Below are 19,249 nucleotides of genomic sequence, written 5' to 3'. Positions count from 1 at the left end.
GATGTATGATGGAGCTAAATCATTAAGGGCTTTATATGTGAGGAGGAGAATTTTAAAATCTATTCTGGACTTAACATCTCTAGATATCTCTTAATATCACGAAAAAGAAAGTATATCTGTGGTTGCTTGCGCAAGTTTTAAAGACAAAAGAATGGTCACATTCTGAGCCTGCTGGGCTACTCTCACTTGTCATTTTTTCCATCCAGTTTTCCCCCTTTCCAGATTTGTCTGTTTTGGTTACAATTGCTATGGAAATCCTCAGAAACAGGGGACACCCAACAACACTATATTTATGTTCCATTATTCTGCCCAGGAACTCCCTTTCAGTTTGGGTTTGTCAGGCAAGTAAATGTAATTCAGCAGGCGATTTCAAGTTTCCACAAGAACAAGGGAGTTGGCTCTTTACATAAGCGAAGATATAAACACAGGACCTAATTTCCACAGTAACCAAAGTGGAAAGGAAACACATGGATATAGAAACAAAGAAACACAACAGGTTTCCAAGTGACATAATAATAATAAAAAAAAGACCAGTAAATAGATCAATAAACCTTAAAACGCATCTCCACTCAGTTATGGAAATACTCAGAAGTTGAAAAAAGGGCACATGGAATTAATTACTCTTTATTTATAATTATAAAAAGATTAAAACAAAACATTTTTCTGATACGCTGTTAAATAAAAATATTTTAACAAAATTCAAACATTAATCTCTCAAGGCTTTTTTTTCCCTTGGGTCCCTGCAGTTAAACAATCTTTACAAACTCAGAATGGAAGTTACCAAAAGGAGAAAAAAAAAGTCATCTGAACACAGCAAGTTTTTATAGCTTGCCATAAAGTGTATTGCATTTGCTTTTTAAAACCAATAGGTGACGAGTTTAGATCATTCTCCATGACTTGCAGATAGCACCAGCCTTCGTTCTAATGAGACCTTTACCGACACAATCAGTGTTGCATTTTCAAACGGTCATGCCATTATAAAAGCAACTGCTCATAATTACACTGGTACACTGCATGTGGCTTTTTCTTTTCAGAACGGATATTTCACACATCATGTTTTCTTTGAACAGAAAAGCTTAAAAACTACTACTGATGACACCGCCACAAAATGACACCGTCAGAAGTGGAACACGTTGTTTCCAAAAGATAACTGCAGAAATAAAGTGCTCAATATTTCAGTAAGTGGTACTATATTTCCTTTCAATGATTGCAAGCCGCCCTGCGATGGACTGGCGACCTGTCCAGGATGTACCCCGCCTCTTGCCCATAGATTGCTGGAGATAGGCACCAGCTCCCCCGCGACCCACTATGGAATAAGTGGTAGAAAATAACTGACCGTTTGCAAGCCACTAGACACACAAATCTTCGCATATAACATATTAATTATATACTGTACAACTGAAGAAGCCAAAAACTGTTGTTTTTTTGTGATCAAGATATAATTTTAAAAGCTATTTTCACACATTACATCAGCAACTGCAACTGCTTGTCTATATAGCAGCATCTGAAATGACTTTGTAGTGGTTGAGGTCACATTAGCAGCCCTTTGGTTTGTCTGACTGGAATGTTCTGATCCATGCCTGCGTGCGTGCTAGACACTGATTCCAGTCATAGAGCGGCTGGTATTGAAAATATCTCTGTGCTTTGTCCGTTTTCACCGTGAAGGTAGTGCTGGCCACGGCCAGCGTGTATTGGTTCAGCAGCGGTGTGTAGTTGTATATCGGACTCAGTATCCAGCGCAGAACGTCATTTAGGATGGCCAGGGACCAGAGGATGATGGGAGGCATTCTGAGCTTTCGAAAGTTGAACTCAGACAGCAACGTCATGTTGAAGGCCTCGTAGCTTTTATAGGGTGACTCATCGTAGCAGAAAAAAGCTTCACCGCCAACTTTTGTAGGATTCCCCCTCAGAGCTCGAGCTGCAAGCACATGCATCCAGGCGACGTTACCTAGCAGAACAAACAAAGGGGTGAATACACTTGAAAGCTATAAATAAGTTTTACAACTCACCCTTTTCTTTCAAATCACTGTTGTCATTACAACATAAATGTATTCAAATTATCAAATACCACAGGATCAAGATATTTGAAGCAAAAAAATCTTCAAAAAACTCAGATATAGAGATGTGTGGTAGGTCCTTCCTCACTAATCCTAAAATTGAGAGTATTAAAATAATGACTCAAACAGCTGATTGTTGCTCTCTTTGAAAAAGAGATATTCAATATTCTCTAAAGTGCCTGTTTAGACCAGGGATTAAAACATTTAAAGTTCTTAAAGTACAGTGGGGTGTACCTTTGTAATCAGCTCCGCCTGAGTCTGTACTTTGCAGAACCAATTTAACTGTAATTACAGCTGCAAGTCTTTTGGAGTATGTGTTTACCAGCTTTGCACAACTAGAGACTATAATATTTACCTATTTTCGTCTGCACGAAGGCTCAAACCCAGTCAGATTGGGTGGAGAGCTTGGGAACTAAATCAGGGGTCTTAAACTCCAGTCTTCAGAGGGGCGGTGACCTGCAACCTTTAGATATGGATGTTGTTTCTGTGTTGAAGCGGATACACAACTATTGGTTGCAGAACACTGACCCAGAGCACCGGAGTTTGAGACCTTTGTTGTCAACATAGCTCTGACTATATTTTGAGAGTTTTTGTCCTGCTGGAAAGTGAACCTTCCCCTTTAACATCTTGTTTTCCAGGAAATGCATCCCCAGAGCATGATGCTGCCACCCCCATGTCCCACTGGGTTGATTGTGATGTACAGTGTTATATTTTCTCCACATGCATGTAGGGCAAAAAGTTAAATTTGATCTGATCTGACTAGAGCAACTTGTTACACCTCACAACCCTTTACGTATACCGGTTTCTTTAATGATAAGGTTGGTGACCAGAGCAACCCAGATCTGGTAGATTCTAGATGACGCTGTATAAAACCCAAATTATGTGAAATATTTCTATTGTGGCTCTTCTACATATTTACTCTGCCTTAATAGTACTTATTTGAATCCACATCAGTTTCGAACAGCTGCTTAAGAGTCCTTATGTTGCTGTAAGCCAACATGAATTTGAGTATTATCAGGTGCAAACATCTAAAACCTTTCTGAGAAGCGTGGAGGAAGCGTGGGTGTCGTTGTGTGTATATATGCTTCTGCTTTTTGTTTTGTTGTGAAAATAAGTGGTTTTACTTTGAAATGTACTTAACCAGAGTATTCTGTTGAAAACTGTCCAGAAGCTTGATTTGTAGGTCACTTAAAAACAAACAAAAAAATAAAACTACTCAACCCTAAAAAGTAGTTTTAATTTTTGGAAATTGGTGTTTTTACCTGCATAGACACGCCCATGTTCAATGTGCTCTGGGACGCCCCCGATAACCAGGCCTCCCCTTTCAGCAGCCAGGTTGTAGAAGTCTTTAATCAGCTGGTGGCCTTCGCCATAGATCCCTGTCGGTCTCAGCGAGCAGGTGTATAAACACTTTCCACCTTTCACCTGCACAGGAAGCAAACAACAGCCCCTGTCAGGAAACTGTGATGGCTTCAACCAAATAATAAAATAAAAAAATAAAAACCTATATGGGTCAAATGAAAAATGTAATAGGTTTGGATTGCATTCAACAGAAATAACACCACAGTGAGGCAACAAGGGAGATGGTTTGACATTTTCTGGCAAAGAAATTGCACAAGAAACCCCATCTACAAGGATTTCTCCATGCTGAAACCCCAACAGGCATTTGACAGTGATTAAACAAGCTACAGCTATCAAGTGTTTTTAGTTTTTTTTAAAAACAGTATTCCTATGGGTTGCAGGGATATGGAGAAACTACCTATCCTAGGTAATTGTATTAAGGAATGAAAATGTTCTTACTATGATTGCATCATATCCTCAATAGTTCAAATGTAGTTTTCATAAAATTGTCCTGCAGGAAGGTGGTTAAAAGCACATTAAAAAGTTTAATCAAAACAAGTCTTACCGTTCTGCCGTTGGCTTCCAGGACTATTTTCTCTGCCTTTGCCTTACTCTTGGGATAGGCCATGGTGTGGTTTACTCCATACTCAGTGTCTTCATTGCCTCTGCAAAGAAAGAAAACCTTTTAAAACCTCGAGGATCGACTCATTTAAATTTGTCGCTGCATAGAAATAAACAGCATGAAACTCGTTCAGATGGGTGTTGCTGAGAATGGAGAGGAATGAAGACTCTTGCACTGCATTTATTTGTGGAAGCACTTAAGGCAAGCAGGTAAAATTTCCTTGACCTTCTGCTTGAATGAGAAAAATGTGTTTTAAAGAAATCTGTCAGCAGCAGCAACTCAAAACGAAAACGTTCTGTGCAGAATCTAGATGTTTTGATCTCTGCATTTTTTTATGCCAAAGTAGCGCACGTCTCTCTACCAAGTGCGGACAAAGGCTCATTCTTACACAATGACTTAATGTTGTAACTATCAGAGGGAGAAGTGCAATAGTTTTGATGTGATGCTGCAGTGATGTACGTGCCATCCCTCAAACTGACAACATCTGGAACAGCGTCAACGATTCTTGCAGCAGATGGCTGGCCGAGATTTCTCGCAACAGGTTTTGACTGAAGCATGACACCGCTTTGTAAAAATATTCCAAATCAGTTTCAACTTGAAACTGCAATCAGTCCACTTTTAATGTCATGATCTCACCTGCACCCAATATAATACACGCCACGCTTCATTCGAATCAACACCTCAGATACAGAAGTTAACTCCCTTATTTTCAGACCACAAGGCCTCAATTGTCTTAGTCAAGGTTGAATGTTCGTGATTCTATATTAGAAAAGCGACTCGGCAAAAAGAGCATCCATGGCAGATTCACAAGGTGAAAACCACTGCTTACCAAAAGAACAAAAACCCAGTCTTACATTGGCCAAAAAATAAAATGTCGATGATCCCCAAGACTTTCGTAAAACACTCTGTTGACTGAAGGGACAAAACATTTTGGAAGGTGTGCGTCCCTTTATATTTGGCGTGAAATTAAGACAGCATTTCAGAAAGAGAACATCATAATATAGTCGAACACAGTAGTGGCAGTGTGATGGTCTGGGCTGCTATGCTGCTTTGGGACCTAGAAAATTTGCCTTTTTGATAGAATGTCCTGCCATCAGTTGAACTTCATCATAAAAGCATTTGGGTTATGCAGCAGGACATCTGAAGGACACCAGCATGTCCACCTGAACGGCTCAGAAAAGTCTGGACTTACTAGATCTGACTGAAATGCTATGACTGAATGAACACAGTTTTCCAAACAACAGTGGGGCAAAATTCACCCACAGTAAAAGATTCATTTCCAGATTTCTCAGACACTTGATGGCATTTGTTGCCACCAGGTGTGATGAGACCAGTTATTAGGTTTGAGGGGAAAACACTGTTTTTTAGATTGGTTTGAAGATGCTTTTTGTCTTAATACATAAAATTATGTGAAAACTTCATTTTGTATTTGTTAGGGTTATTTTTGTTTGATATAAATATTTGGTTGAGCCAAATACTTTCTTTACAGCACTGTACTCACTGTTTTTGGAAGAATACATTTGAAGTGGCACTAAAATAAAATCACAACTCACATTTGCACCTTATGATTTGCTTGATATACAGGTCTAAATTTAGCAATGTTTAGTCAAACAACAAAACCAGCCAACTTCCTTCTGTTTAGACTCCAATGTATCTGTGACTGTGTGTATTTTCTTTCCTAAATAAAGAGGATGAGAATGTGAAACAATCACATGATTTGAGCTAGTATCAGCATGATGCAGGCCTATTGTCTCTATTTTTGAATGTGTATCTGTGGTTTTTTAATCATTGTGAAGGATATCACTCCCTAAAACAATGCAGAAGTGTTCAGACAGCATGCAATTACAAATTAGTCATTTTGAATGAAGGGGGTTGTTGGTGACACAGTTACCCCAGGGCTAAACGACATCCCACCTCCAAATGTTTAGTCAAAACAAAATCAAGGACTAAGCTGATAAATGTACCAAGTGTCACTCACTGGGAATGTTTGCAATCAAAGCCACAGACGTTGTGTCTGCAGCAACACTAAATGTGTCATACCAGATTGTCACGTGAAAAACATAACAGGAGGGTGACGGCTGTGTTGATGTATTACGGGGAAGAGAAAAAACTGCTGTGGTTTCCAGTTGTTGTTCTTTCAGATTTATTCCCCTAAATGAAATTCCGAGCGTGTCTTACGAACCGCCCGCATTCTTATATAATGTGAGTTATGAGCAATTGTTTTCCATAATGTCTCATCTTCCACAGAAAAGCCGGAAGGGATGAAACCAAAGTGACTGATAATGTGGAGTCTAAATAAATACCATGTGGGTTTTGTAAGTAAAACACATGGACACTCAGAGGAAAGACGTTTACCTCTTGAAGTGATCTCCGTTGAGGTTGGGTCCGATCACTTCCATGCTGCTGGTGTAGACGAGGTGTTCGACGCCACATTCCACGCAGGCTTTGATTATATTCTCCGTTCCTGAGATGGTACAAGTTTAATTCGTTTTAAAAAAAATTTTAAAGAGTTTTTCCTTTTAAGGCCACATGGGCGACTGACAAACTGGATGGCATTAAAAGGATCTTTCATTTACACACAACGTAAAATTAATCAAACACTAACCTACTTATTGAAATGGATGGTGGCTGTTCCTCTGTTCACCCAGTTATCTTACTTAAGTGTATGAGGGCTGTATAGACATGTAAAAAGCAGTTAAAAGTGGAGGGAAATCCATATGCTTTCTGTTTAGTTTACTCCCTTTTGTTCCAATAAAATCTGGACACCATTATCGAAATCAGGCATCCATTGGAAAGAAACATGAGTGGAAACAGGAAACCGCTTATTGAAGCATTCAACGGTAAATTCATTGTTTTATGACAGATTTTGACATTTGGATTCATGAGAATAAAACATTTAGAAGGGAAAATCTATTTATCTTAAAAGGAAAAACAAAGTAATATAAATTTAAAAAAATTATCTCAAAATACACAAGCTGGTCAAAACATATGCCATCTGCTTCAACACAACCGAAGTTATGCAAAAAGAAAAAAGAAAAAACACCTTTTGCCTCTCACCGAAATAAATGTTTGGATGGCTTCAAAAAGTTCTTAACTCCACCACATAGTTCACTTATAAAACTGAAAGAGAGAGACATTTAGCCTCTGAGCTTAAAGAAAATAGGGCAAAAGCAATCTGGAAAAAACCAGAAGCAGAACGTCTGTGGGAGCAGAATGGATTCCCTGAATATTTGTCATTCTTGAAACAAAACTGGATAACAGACCAGGACGACCCACTTTGCAATAAGGTAAAAAAACAGGCCAGAATCAGAGCTTCCTCCGGTGTTTTCATGAATGATGGAATAATCAGCTGGAAGAAAAAATCTAATTAATCAACCCAGGCTGCTGTGTTTATGGAAAGGAGCAATCAGAAAGGCATGCAGCTGAGTCAGCCAACAGATGACAAAAGTATCTTTTAACCTGTTTGTTAAATCGTTGCCGTCTAATCCCAGCCAAATTAACCTGAGTCAAACCCAGAAACAAGGAGCATAAATGTCAAAGAACAAAGGTTTGTCAGTTTCTTTTTCTTTGTAAATGTTTGAATTTAGATCCAGATTTTCTTTGTTTGTTCACAAAACAAACCCATTCTGTGTCAAGAGTGTTTAGGCCTATTTATTTGCACGTCAAGAAAGATTTTCCATGATTTTCGCATGTTTCTAAAGATAAGGCCGCTGCAAATAATATTATTGTGTAATGTGTTCATTGGACTACAGACACAACAGAGCTGATTTTAGCTCCTTCGTGGTATTTGCTGACAAAAAGAAAAAACACACAACGCATAAACTACGGGCTGAAACGTTGGAAAAGGCCAAAACAGCCTAATGGTGTGGAGAATACTTTAGGTTTCTGGTTACAATGGTCAAACGCCAGTTTGGTGAATTTTTGGATGCATTTGCTTCAGAGTTTTCCTACATCTGACATAATACCTGATAGGGGTGTCATCATTCAGTTAATCATCTACTGCATGCCATATTTTATGCTAACAACTATTTGGGAATCAACTAGATGGAGCTTAAATCTCATTGTTTTTAAATTTTAAATTGTTATCTTTGGCATTTTTTCACATCGATTTCAGCAAAAATGTGAAGACCCGCCCTTGTGACAGACTACTGATGAAGAGCATTAAACTGGCCTGTTGCTTGTGAATACAACACAGGCCCTTCAGATTTGAACTCCTTCAACTCCTTAACGTCTCAGACCTGAAATGCTTGGAGGTTATTTTCTTAACCCTTTATGCAGCTCTCTGGTGTGTAGTTTGCGTTAAGCTCTACTCTTAATTTAGTTTTGCTTGAAAAGGTGTCTTGTATTTGAGTTTGGGAAATAAAGACAGACCTCAAGTCACATACTTCTATGTGCTGAAACCCGAGTATATCTGCAGTTGACTGGGTTCGTTGGTGCCCCTTTAAACATGTGAATGAAAGCTCTGTGATTTTAATTGCTCTCCCCATTCAGGAAAGCAACAAAGTCTAGAAGGGGGCTTTTGGTTCTCACCCAAGCTTTCTAAAGCTACATTTATTTTAAGGAAGTTTCTAATGCCAACAAAAGTGATTTTTTGTGGTTTCCTTGGAGGTAAAATTTCCGATTAGAGATGAACGTCTTTTTTTAAAAGCACCATGAGACTCTTAGCACCGAAAACCACCCAGCAGTAATGCTTCAGTGGTAAAAATATTGAAGCCTTAGAGCACAGTTTCTAAGTCCTGATCATCAAGGCATATGATTAAATGGTTTATATGTTTTCTGTTTTACACAACTACTTTAATGATGTGCCAAAAGTAGACTTGTCCAGAACTTGATTACAAGTTGTCAAGATATTTGATTGCTCTGTAGCAGCTGCGTAGGAAAGCAACAGCATCTAATACATGCCAGACATTGCTCCCTGAGGACCAGCACTAGTCTTCTGATGGACCAAGAACTTATGATGCATTATAAAACCATTTTTTTAACTTGGTTACAATGAAAAAAAAAACAATCATCTAACTTCCTCATAGTTTACATTTTGATATTATTACAGATGAGCCAGGCTTGGAAACTACCCAAAGGGATGTATTTCCTCTGAATTTCTTTCCAGTCATTTCCTTTTTCCTGTTATAACTCAGATTCATCTCCCGCCAGGGCGCACCTGTAACGTTGACAGAGTAGATGAGGGTCTCTGGGATTTTGTGCCAAACATCCACCAGGCTGGCAGAGTGAATAACAACGTCGACTCCCTGGGTGGCCTCCAAGACGCTGCTGTAATCTGTTATGTCTCCTTGGATGATGGTCACTTTTGCCTCATCTGCATCAGAAACAGACAAACCACAAAAATAAATCCACCCATCACTACATGCAAGGAAACAAATGGTTTGCTGTAATCAGGTAAACAAACCTGTTTACTTAAGTCACAAAATTCATTTCTGGCTTATGATTACACAATTTTCCAGTTAATATATTCTTGTCAGGACAAGAAAAATTTTTAATTTTCCTATTATGTGGCCTCCTCTTTTCTTTTGAAATATGTAAATGAGACAATGTGACAATGCAAGTTAGTTATTGCAAAAAGTGATGCAAAGATGCTCTTGGTAGTCATTATGTGAACACGGTATACTAAAGAAAAACTCTGGAGTACTAAGGTTAACTGTTAAAAAGATACAAGTAGCAGCTATGTTCCTTGCACATAACTCGCTTGGTGTGAATCTAGATTAACTGGCCCCGGAGGCTAAAGCTAATGGCTAATCTGAGCGGGCTCAAGACTAATGCAGACTTCTCTCAAAAACGTCACAGCAGTTTATGTATTGCAGATTTTATGGAGCTTTGAACAATCAATTGTTGTCCCTTTTCCACAGGAGGGTTATTTACATAAAAGCCAATGATAATCCACATGTTTGAGGTTGGAGGCCCCAATAATGATCTTCCAATGTAAAACACATACAAATAACCAAGAATGTGAAGAATATCTAATCGGAGTAACTGCGCTATAAATGTTCAGACGTTAAAAAAGAAAAACGTAATAGTGATATATGTGAGCCCTTTCATATTGATTTTACACTGTGTTACTTCTTTGTTAGACTGTTACTCTGACCAGAAATGCTTCATATGTTCCGTTATCAGTACATGTTTCACATGAGAGGATCATTGATGGTGCACTGCCTCCAACCTTCATTTCCCTTGTAAAACTTTCTTGTGTAAAGAAAACAGTCAATGCAAATGCAACATCAATTTAAAAGCTCATAAAATGGAGTTTGGATTAACTTGAGTGTTTTTCAGATTGGAGGTACTTTAAGGCATATAAGTCTTCTTTGGTCTTAGGCCCTTTTGGACAAGCCATTAGTTTCAGCCTCAGGGCCCAGATAATCTGGATTTATACTAAATAAAGTAACCAACTGCATTATTTGCTGCAGGTTAGATATGAATTATCCCATTAGGTCACAAAAACAAAAAAACCCTGACTCCAGACTTGTTCTGGACTCTTTTAGTCAGGGAGTGAAGTAGAGTGTCCTTATCATTCTGAAGGTCTTGTACCTCTGGTTTATCTTTGCCGTCATGCTTTGTCCTTGAAATGCAGATATAATCCCAAGCAGGCAGAGAAAAAACAAAACAAAAGGAACTGGACCTTTGATCCTGGGCTCAGAAAATCTGCCGCAATGCTTTTAAATGTTTTAGCAACTACAGCTGATATGATTCACTGGTTCCACCCAGTTTTAAAATGTTCTAAAAACATTTCAGTCTGGCTTTTTCTTTCCTATCAGCCCCAGCAGGGCGTCACAGAGGCAGCGTCTTTTTAAGGGTGTTATCTGATCTGTCAATAAGTTGCACTGAAACAACATGTCATGCCTCGGTTGCTGTCATAATTATTGAAAAAAAGCTGAACAAGTAAAATTTCCACTGGGTGGTTGGTGCATTCATCCAGCTAAAGACCAAGGTTGTTATATGCCACCTTTATGAAGCATTTCACGAGAGCACACAGACAACCAAGCATAACTACAGATTAACTGGTGTATAATTCAGATAGGAAACTAGAGCTATAGACTTATGGCAGTCAGTTTGATGGAGAAATAAATAATTTCACAACTTTTAAACAGAAGCTTTGAGGGAAATATTCATCCTATATTTAAAAGGACCCATTGGTCAAATAAATAATCTCTAGCCTTCAATAAACTGACATTTTGAATAAAAGCATGTTTTTTAACTGTAAACCACCACATCAATAAATATGAAGCATGTTGATATTTGAACTAAAAAATGCACAAAAGGGATGTTTATTTTCAAGTCGTTTTAACACATTACAGTAATAATAATTATGGTTAGCTGTAGCAGCTAGAGGACTAAAAATAAAGCACCTCCTGTTGAAGTTCAGTGACAGTTGGAAGGATTTCCTGAATAAAAGATATGTCAACCCGCATGTCAGCGATGTAAACAGAATAAACCGATAACAGCGACAGACTCGTTACCTGTGCTCCTCTGCTCGTAAAACCTCGGATCTATGTGCTTGTCAAACAGCCGCACCTCCGCCAGATTTTCTTCTTTCTCCATCAAAACATCGAGCAGATGCTTTCCGAGGAAACCGCAACCTCCGGTGATTAAATAGACGAGGTTGCGTCCGTTTTCTGACATGGTGAAGAGAGACGCCGGTGTGCGGAGAGCTGCAGGCTGTTTGGGGCTCGTTTCTTCTTCTTCTGAGAGTTTAAGGAGGCGACAAGCCGGAGGCGTAAACGCCCACAATAATAAAAAATAATAATAAAACAAACGGAAACGGTTGATATGGAGGCTTTTAGTCATATAAAACATGTCTGATCTTTAAGTGCCTATAATCCATAAACGAAACACATTTATATTACAAAATTATGTTTGGATTTTATTCATATTTAGCGGTTTCTTGTCCCTATTTAGTAAATGCAGAGTGAACGGCGTTTAAAGTTAGTTGTATCACGGATCTACACATAAAACCCGATTTAGATTTTAAAATTCTCCTCCTCACATATAAAGCCCTTAATGATCTAGCTCCATCATATATCAGAGATATGATTGGTCCATATGTTCCTAACAGAGCACTTTGTTCTCAGACTGCAGGTTTACTGGTGGTTCCTAGAGTCTCTAGAAGTAGAATGGGAGGCAGATCCTTTAGTTATCAGGCTCCTCTCCTGTGGAACCAGCTCCCAGTTTTAGTGAGGCAGACACCCTGTCTACTTTTAAGGCTAGGCTTAAAACTTTCCTTTTTGATAAAGGTTATAGTTAGAGTGGCTTAGGTTATCCTGAGCTATCTTCCTTATTTTTTTACCTCCGTCTTCTTCCCTCCCTGTTGGATGGAGTAAGGGGGAGTCAGGTTTAGCCTAAACCGACTCAGTTATGGTTGAGGTGCAAACACACCCTCCATTTCTGCTACCTGTATGACCCCTTCTCTTTTCCCATGGTTATGGTCAATCTGACAGAGAGAGGTATCCCAATCGTTGTAGTTTTTAGTATAACAATGACCATCAGTGGGCTCCAGATGGACAAACTTTGTCAGTTTATTATTTAATTTAGTGCCCCTACACGTGGCCCGTTCCGGGGTGGCCGGGCTCTGGCACTCGGTGGTTTGGTCTGGCCTCTCCGGCGGCCCCGCTCTGTTCCGGACCCTTTGTGGGGTGCCTTGAGACGACATTGTTGTAAATAAGCACTATATAAAGAAATAAACTGAAACTATCTCTGTAGTTATGCTGCTATATATAGGCTTAGGCTGCTGGAGGACATAATGACCACTTTCACCCTCTTTGCTACATTCTCACACTACTCTCCAATTTTGCATTATTTGCTGTTATTTCAGCTTTTAAATTTGTTCTCTCTTTTCTCTTCCTAGAAGCTACACCTGGCCTGGCTCTGTGTCTACCTGTGACACCTTTCTGGAGAGGGGCATCGTCCAAGCTTCTGCTGGCAACAACTTAATGCTCACACTCTACCGATGATCCACATAGTCCTGTCTTTCAGTGTTTAACCCTTTCTCTCTCCTAGACATGGAAATTGACTGAGCTTTTACTGTAACTGTAAATGTGCTCTCTTTCAGACTCTAACTTTGAAAACTGGCTCAGAGTTTATCTGTTCTTTCTTTCTAGGTGAAACGACTAAAGGAGCTACATCCATTAACATTTACTTTTCCTTCCCATAGAAAGGACTCCTGGATCAGTGCTTCTTTGTTCTTTTTGTGTCTCTGCTCTGTTCTCTCAAACCCCCAGTCGGTCGTGGCAGATGGCCGCTCACACTGAGCCTGGTTCTGCTGGAGGTTTCTTCCTGTTAAAAGGGAGTTTTTCCTCTCCACTGTCGCTACATGCATGCTCAGTATGAGGGATTGCTGCAAAGTCAACGCCAGTGACTGTCCACTGTCTCTACATGCTCATCCGGGAGGAGTGAATGCTGCAAGTCACTGACTGGATGTAATCTGCTGGGTTTCCTTAGATAGAAAAACGTTTTATCCAATATTCAATGGTTAGGATTAATTGGAATGTATGAACCTGACTTTGTGAAGTGCCTTGAGACGACAAGTGTGGTGAATTGGCGCTATATAAATAAACTGAATTGAATTTAAAGAAGGAAATATGGAAAATAATATGTCAGCACAGAACAGATGTGTCCAAGTCCAATCCTCTCTAGAGATCCAATTTTGCAACATTTAGATGTAGCCCTCTTCCAAAACAGCTGAATCAAATGAATGGCTCGGTACAAAGGCCAATGCAGAGCTGAATGGCATGCTGATGAAGGAGAGACGTTGCTGGCTCTGGAGGACTGGAGTTGGGCCTCCCCGCCCTAGAACCCTCTTCAAGAAACACATTTATTTTCTGAATTATGTGGTCACACCGGAGCAAAAGCTTTTTCATAATGTGACAGGAGTTTAGATCAACACAAATGATACTGATCCATAAAGTGACCCATGCTTGCACACAATTTGTTATGTTTATAATTTATGGGAGTGGAGGAGTTGAGGGAGGACAACGTGTAGTAGAAAAATATATAGAAGGGATATTCCAAACCTAACCTTTCAAGGAGGATTAAATGTGCTTAGAAAGGAGACAAACCCAGTGAAGAACAGAACAATACCAATAAATACTAACAGGGAAAAGCAATTAATTCCACCAATAAAACGGCTCCCCAAATTCCTAAACATGTTTATTATTAACAATACCAAAATGGTGAGCCACACCAGTGGGTTAGTTTTTAAATCTTGTGACAAACCCAATCTCAGTAGATTTATGAAGAAATAACACCTATATAATAAAATGTATTTGTTCATGAAAGATATTTCGATTTGTGAAGATTATGTATTTAAAAGTACTCAAAGTTTGAATACTATACATTATAGCTTTATTTCTTTTGGTATTAAATGTGTACGAATTGTCATGGATTTAATGAAAAGGCTGCCAAAACGTTCTCGCAAATCCCATAACATCAATGATATTAATGACAGCATGTAAAGCTCATGTCATGCATGTCGCGTGGGTTGATTGCAGAATACTTTGTATTCATTCACACCTTTGCTAATACTCCTTGTGCAAACACGAGTCAATTGGAATGATGCTTGACTATTGTTAGTAAATAATACTTAAGGAAAAAAAAATAAACAAAAGAGAAATAATGTAACTATCTCCGTGAATCTCTCTTTATGGAGTTGTACAAAGTTCACTGGAATATAAGCTCCTAAGTACAGGTAATCACTTTGTTTTTTTAAAATGCTGTGTAGTTAGTAGGGGGGTAAGGGTACATGTATTCACACTGAAAATATCTGGTACAGCGCTGTTGGTTCTGTACGCACATTTTATACCTGAACATATCCAGTGTTTAAAATACGATTTATTCTCAAACATGGAAACGGTCTCATTTAAACAGCTCTACACAACACAGACCGTTTTCAAGTGGTCATATTGTTGCTTAATCTTGTTACCCCAGCTTAGGATATTCTTGCTTGTAATAATTTATTCATTGACAATCCAACCAAACACTTTTTTTAACGTTTGCAAGCATAACAAAATCTAATTAATTTCACAAATGGAAAAAAGATTGTTTACAGATGCCTAAAGTTATTTTTCTTGATTCTTGATTGAAACATAAAATCATACTGGACTGTGGTTTTTGTGAACCCTTACACCCCTAGCAGTTATTTGGGAGCAGCTATTTCAATCAGGCAACAGCTCTTTTTAGGATGAAGACGGCCACAGATTTAGGATCCTTTTCCCCCCGCAGCTGAAGTCATAACTACATATCTAACTCCCAACATTTCAGAAACCATCTATTAACCAGTTTCCATGGACTGACATTACAGCCGTGCTTTCTGAGAGTAATTTAATAACTTTTTATCTGGTAAAAAAGACAATCGGATTCAAACCACAAGTCATTGGTTTACAGAGTCCTTGAACATGAGCCAAGCTCTGACCTCAAGGCCATTCCGCGCTATCAGTGGGTTATTAAGAATCAGGAAGAAGAGTTTAAAGGCCTGTGGTTTTACGGTGTCAACTAAGAACAAAGATTGATTTAAAGTAATTGGATACTAATAAAAAGGGTATGTGATGCTTCCATAGTAGTTTATCAAATCAATCATGGTGTTAAAGCGCTGGCCTCAAAGATCTGCAGTACCCCCAGCAATGCATTAAAGTCAACACTTCAGAACCACAAAGCAGCAGGTGAAAACGTAAGAAATCCTTCACACATTCCTATTGGTTATAAAGAAACCTTGATTTTCTGCCAAAAGTGCTAGTGCATAATTACTGGCAGCCCTAAATCTGACGCCTATTCAGCCAAATTATGTTTATCCCAAAGCAAACACCCTTTCCAGGTCATGGCTGGGGTAATGTCTGGTAAAAAAAAAGGAAATAATGAAATGTAAAGTTCATTACGGCATGCAGCACCCACCCACATTTTGAGAGCCCGATGCTGTCATTTTCCAGCAGAGGTCAACATCTGCTGAGCCATCTTTCCTGTTCCTCTTTCCATTTACAAATAAATGTGCAGACTACTGCTTTGCAGGATGAAGTCAAGGAAAAACATCCGATTTTTTTGTTGTTTTATTTAAAAAATAGTTTTAATGCAACATTAATAAAGGGTTCAACGCATTAATACAAGAGAAATATTGCAAATAATATTAAAATCATCAAATGAAAAAAAAAAACAAAAAAAAAAAAACAATAAAAAATAAATGAATGAAAGGTATGTACACGTTTCCTCCTCATGGAGAGAGGAAAAGGAACAACATATTTACAGCTTGGAATCAGTTTGTCTCTACGAGAAACAAACACCTCTACAATATTTACATCAACTTCTTTCATTTTTTTTTTTTTTCATTTTTTCCTTTTTATCCGGTAGCAAATAGTCTTGTTTGGTATGGAAAGGCTTTCATTGCAACAAGCATTATAGTACAGAATTTGTGTGGTTGCGAGGAAACAGAAAAATAAAAAAGGAGTCTAGTTAAAAGTTCCAACGTTAAAGTTAAACTTCGGACGGCCAGAGTCGTGTGGAAATACAGGGTCAACACAGTGGAGCCCTGCTGTCTGCAGTGCAACGCTAATTCATCCAGCAAAAGCACAGCCATTCAGGCACCAATATAATCTGCAAACAGTTCAGGAGAGAAGATTGTAGTAAGGGATGTTGGGTATGTGACTGGCAGCTACACACTCAGGTAAAATAAATACTAGTGAATTCTGCAGAAGCAGGGGAAAATGTTTTTTTTTGTGGATTTTTTTAAAAGGTGTTGGACCTTATTTAGCAATAAACATCTGCTTTTCATCAATCTGTCTCCACTTCACTGAGATAAGAATGTGCAGAGAAGCTTTCGCCAACGACTGAAACAGGAAGCCGACATTTGATGTTGAAATAAAATACAACGAAACACAGGAGTGACATACAGACGCACATGCCATCAAACACCCACCGTTAACTCAGATTACCGCTATCCGTGCTTTTAAAGGCAAGAAGGCAGCTGGCGTAGAGCACAGGGTTCCTACACAGTTTTCACTTTGAGATTCCATACTTCTCCAAACTCAGGATTTCTATATTACTTTTCATATAATTCTGCACATTTGAGTACAAACTATTCATAATTTAGAACTATACATACTTCAATTCAAAATCTTTTAGATTTGCCAAATATGGATTGGGATATCCTACAACAAATGTAAACCATAAGAACGTATTTGTAAAAATGAGAGAAATTGTATTTTTAGTGTTTGGCATTTTAACTGGACTCCATTAAATGTCCAGTCCCTCCTGAATCAGAAGTTGTGTAAAGTCCAAAATGTAGTGAAATAACCTATTTTTTCTTTTTCTTTTTATTGTGTGTATTTAAGTCAGCAAGTCAAAAATCAAAATACTGATGGTAAAATGTTAAAATCAAGGAGGTAAATTAAGTACATCATTTAAATATAAATCGTTAGATTTTTGTCCTTCAGAAAACTACAAGAAAAAGTCTGGAAAAAATCTAACATTTTCTACACTAAATGGCCTTTTGTCCCATATTTATCCAAATATTTTCTGTGTAGGAACCCTGGAAGAAAATATTATTATTATTATTATTGTAGTTCAGCTAAGTAGGCGCAGGTTAAGTATTACTAATCTTGGAAGAAAACAAAATCTGGCTTGGAGAACCCCTGGAGAAGATCCAAACACTATATATGTTGAGAGTGAGGTGAACTGAGTCTCCAACTGTGCACAGAAAACAGCTGCTAACACTGCCCTAATGGCTGCTCTATGAACGATGTGAGAACCTGCATAACCTTCATAGAGAAGAAATGCTGAATGCACAAGAATGCCACAAATAATGAGGGATTTGAGCAGTTAAAAGCAAGCATCAGCATCCACATAATGCGCTCGGAAAAGACAGGAAGGAGAAAACTATTTTGTTGTGCTGACCCTGTAAATAACAGCCGCTATGAAAAATATTAACACTTTTAGGCAACACAAGATTGTTGCAAATCAGAAGATTAATGCACAGAACAGATAGGGTGGAAACAATAGTTCGACAGGGGTGGCTGAATCAAAAACCCACCTTGGGAAAGTCATTTCATTTAAGGTACTTTCAGCAAACGCAACAAAAAAAACCCCCCCAAAAAAACAATACTATTAATTACAGCAAGAATATTCAAATGAAGCTCCAAAACAACTATCACACTCAGAAATCTTGCATAACTGAAGACCGATCTGAAAGAAGCTTTTTCTTTCTAAAAGTGCCCCCATAACAAGCGATTTAAAAACCCTGAATTTATCTGGCGTTCCTGTGCGTTTGTGTGGGGATGCGTCTAGATGTGTGGGAAAAGAAGGGATCTAACACTAGAGGAAAAATCCCCGGATATTTAAAAAAATGCCATCTGACACAGACAAAGGTTACCTGTGTGTAATGGTCTCTCAAACAGACGCTGGCATGGAAATAGAAAAACCTTTCATGACCCGTTCCAGCAAGGACTACAATACTGCCACTGTTGAGGACATCCTCCGGTCCTCCCGAGCTGAGTCACGCAAACCCAAATCAAAGGGGCATTAACGTCAATGAAGAGTGTGCGTGAAAAGTGCAAGTGTGTGCGACACCGTTTCCTACTTATTGTGGGGACCACTGAGGCCATCCAGAAAGAGAGACGGGGACTTTTGAGGGGGTTGCTTTGTTTCAAGTTGAACTCTGGCGAAGGTAAAAATGAGCAGGATGAAATCCAGCTCGGTCTGTTGGCAAGACAGAAAGAGAAGTGCTTTCACTAGTTGAGCGTCCCCCGGCAGTTCTCTGTTCCACACAGACAAGGGATCTTGTTCTCCTCCAGAGGGAATTTGTAGTCGTAGGTGATCTCTTCGTTGACGGCGATAGGCTGCTTCGAGTAGATCACGATCTTCTTCTGGGACTCAATGGTGATAACCTTAGCGTAGCAGTTTGGCTAAGGAAGAAAGAAGAAAACGTTTATGATCAACAGCTCAAGACAATCGCATCAGGGGGGTAAAACATTTCAGGAGAACACCGCTGTTGATCGAGACTCACAGTGCAGCAGTGGTTGATGAATCGTGCCAGGTTGCCACACTTGGTGGCATCAATTATTGTGTCGTGGTCCACTCTGAACAAGTAGCTGCTCCCGATGCCCTGCTGAGCGTACCGCTTCTCTCGATTGTCAGCCACCATCTGGACGAACAAGTCAGAAAATATGATTTCTTACACCGCGTCAAAAAAACGCTACAGAAGTATAAAAGTCCTTCGCTGAAAGATTGGAACCATCCCGAATTT

General features: G+C 38.9%; 2 protein-coding genes across 3 annotated transcripts in view; both read right to left on the bottom strand.

The window, feature by feature from the left end:
- Positions 1-608: 608 nt before the first annotated feature.
- Positions 609-11,724, bottom strand: LOC124863582 (3 beta-hydroxysteroid dehydrogenase type 7-like). Its single transcript, XM_047358029.1, has 6 exons — positions 11,487-11,724; positions 9,179-9,334; positions 6,376-6,484; positions 3,964-4,063; positions 3,320-3,482; positions 609-1,948 (listed from the first exon to the last, which is right to left on the bottom strand). Exons 1-6 carry the CDS (start codon positions 11,647-11,649, stop codon positions 1,536-1,538), a joined length of 1,104 nt encoding a protein of 367 aa, XP_047213985.1. The 5' UTR covers positions 11,650-11,724; the 3' UTR covers positions 609-1,535.
- Positions 11,725-16,725: 5,001 nt separating this feature from the next.
- The window catches only part of LOC124863082 (histone-lysine N-methyltransferase SETD1A-like), a 33,135-nt gene continuing 30,611 nt past the window's right edge, over positions 16,726-19,249 (bottom strand). For both annotated transcript variants that reach the window (XM_047357333.1, XM_047357334.1), the window contains exons 20-21: positions 19,010-19,147; positions 16,726-18,908 (exon numbers count right to left, since the gene is read on the bottom strand). In XM_047357333.1, the coding sequence (XP_047213289.1) occupies positions 18,735-18,908; positions 19,010-19,147 (312 nt within the window). In that variant the 3' untranslated portion in view covers positions 16,726-18,734. The remainder of the gene's footprint in view (positions 18,909-19,009; positions 19,148-19,249) is intronic.

This window comes from Girardinichthys multiradiatus, chromosome X (genome assembly GCF_021462225.1).
Source record: "Girardinichthys multiradiatus isolate DD_20200921_A chromosome X, DD_fGirMul_XY1, whole genome shotgun sequence".
NCBI lineage: Eukaryota > Metazoa > Chordata > Actinopteri > Cyprinodontiformes > Goodeidae > Girardinichthys > Girardinichthys multiradiatus.
Note: the sequence above shows the minus strand (reverse complement) of the source record. Positions and strands in the feature narration are given on the sequence as shown.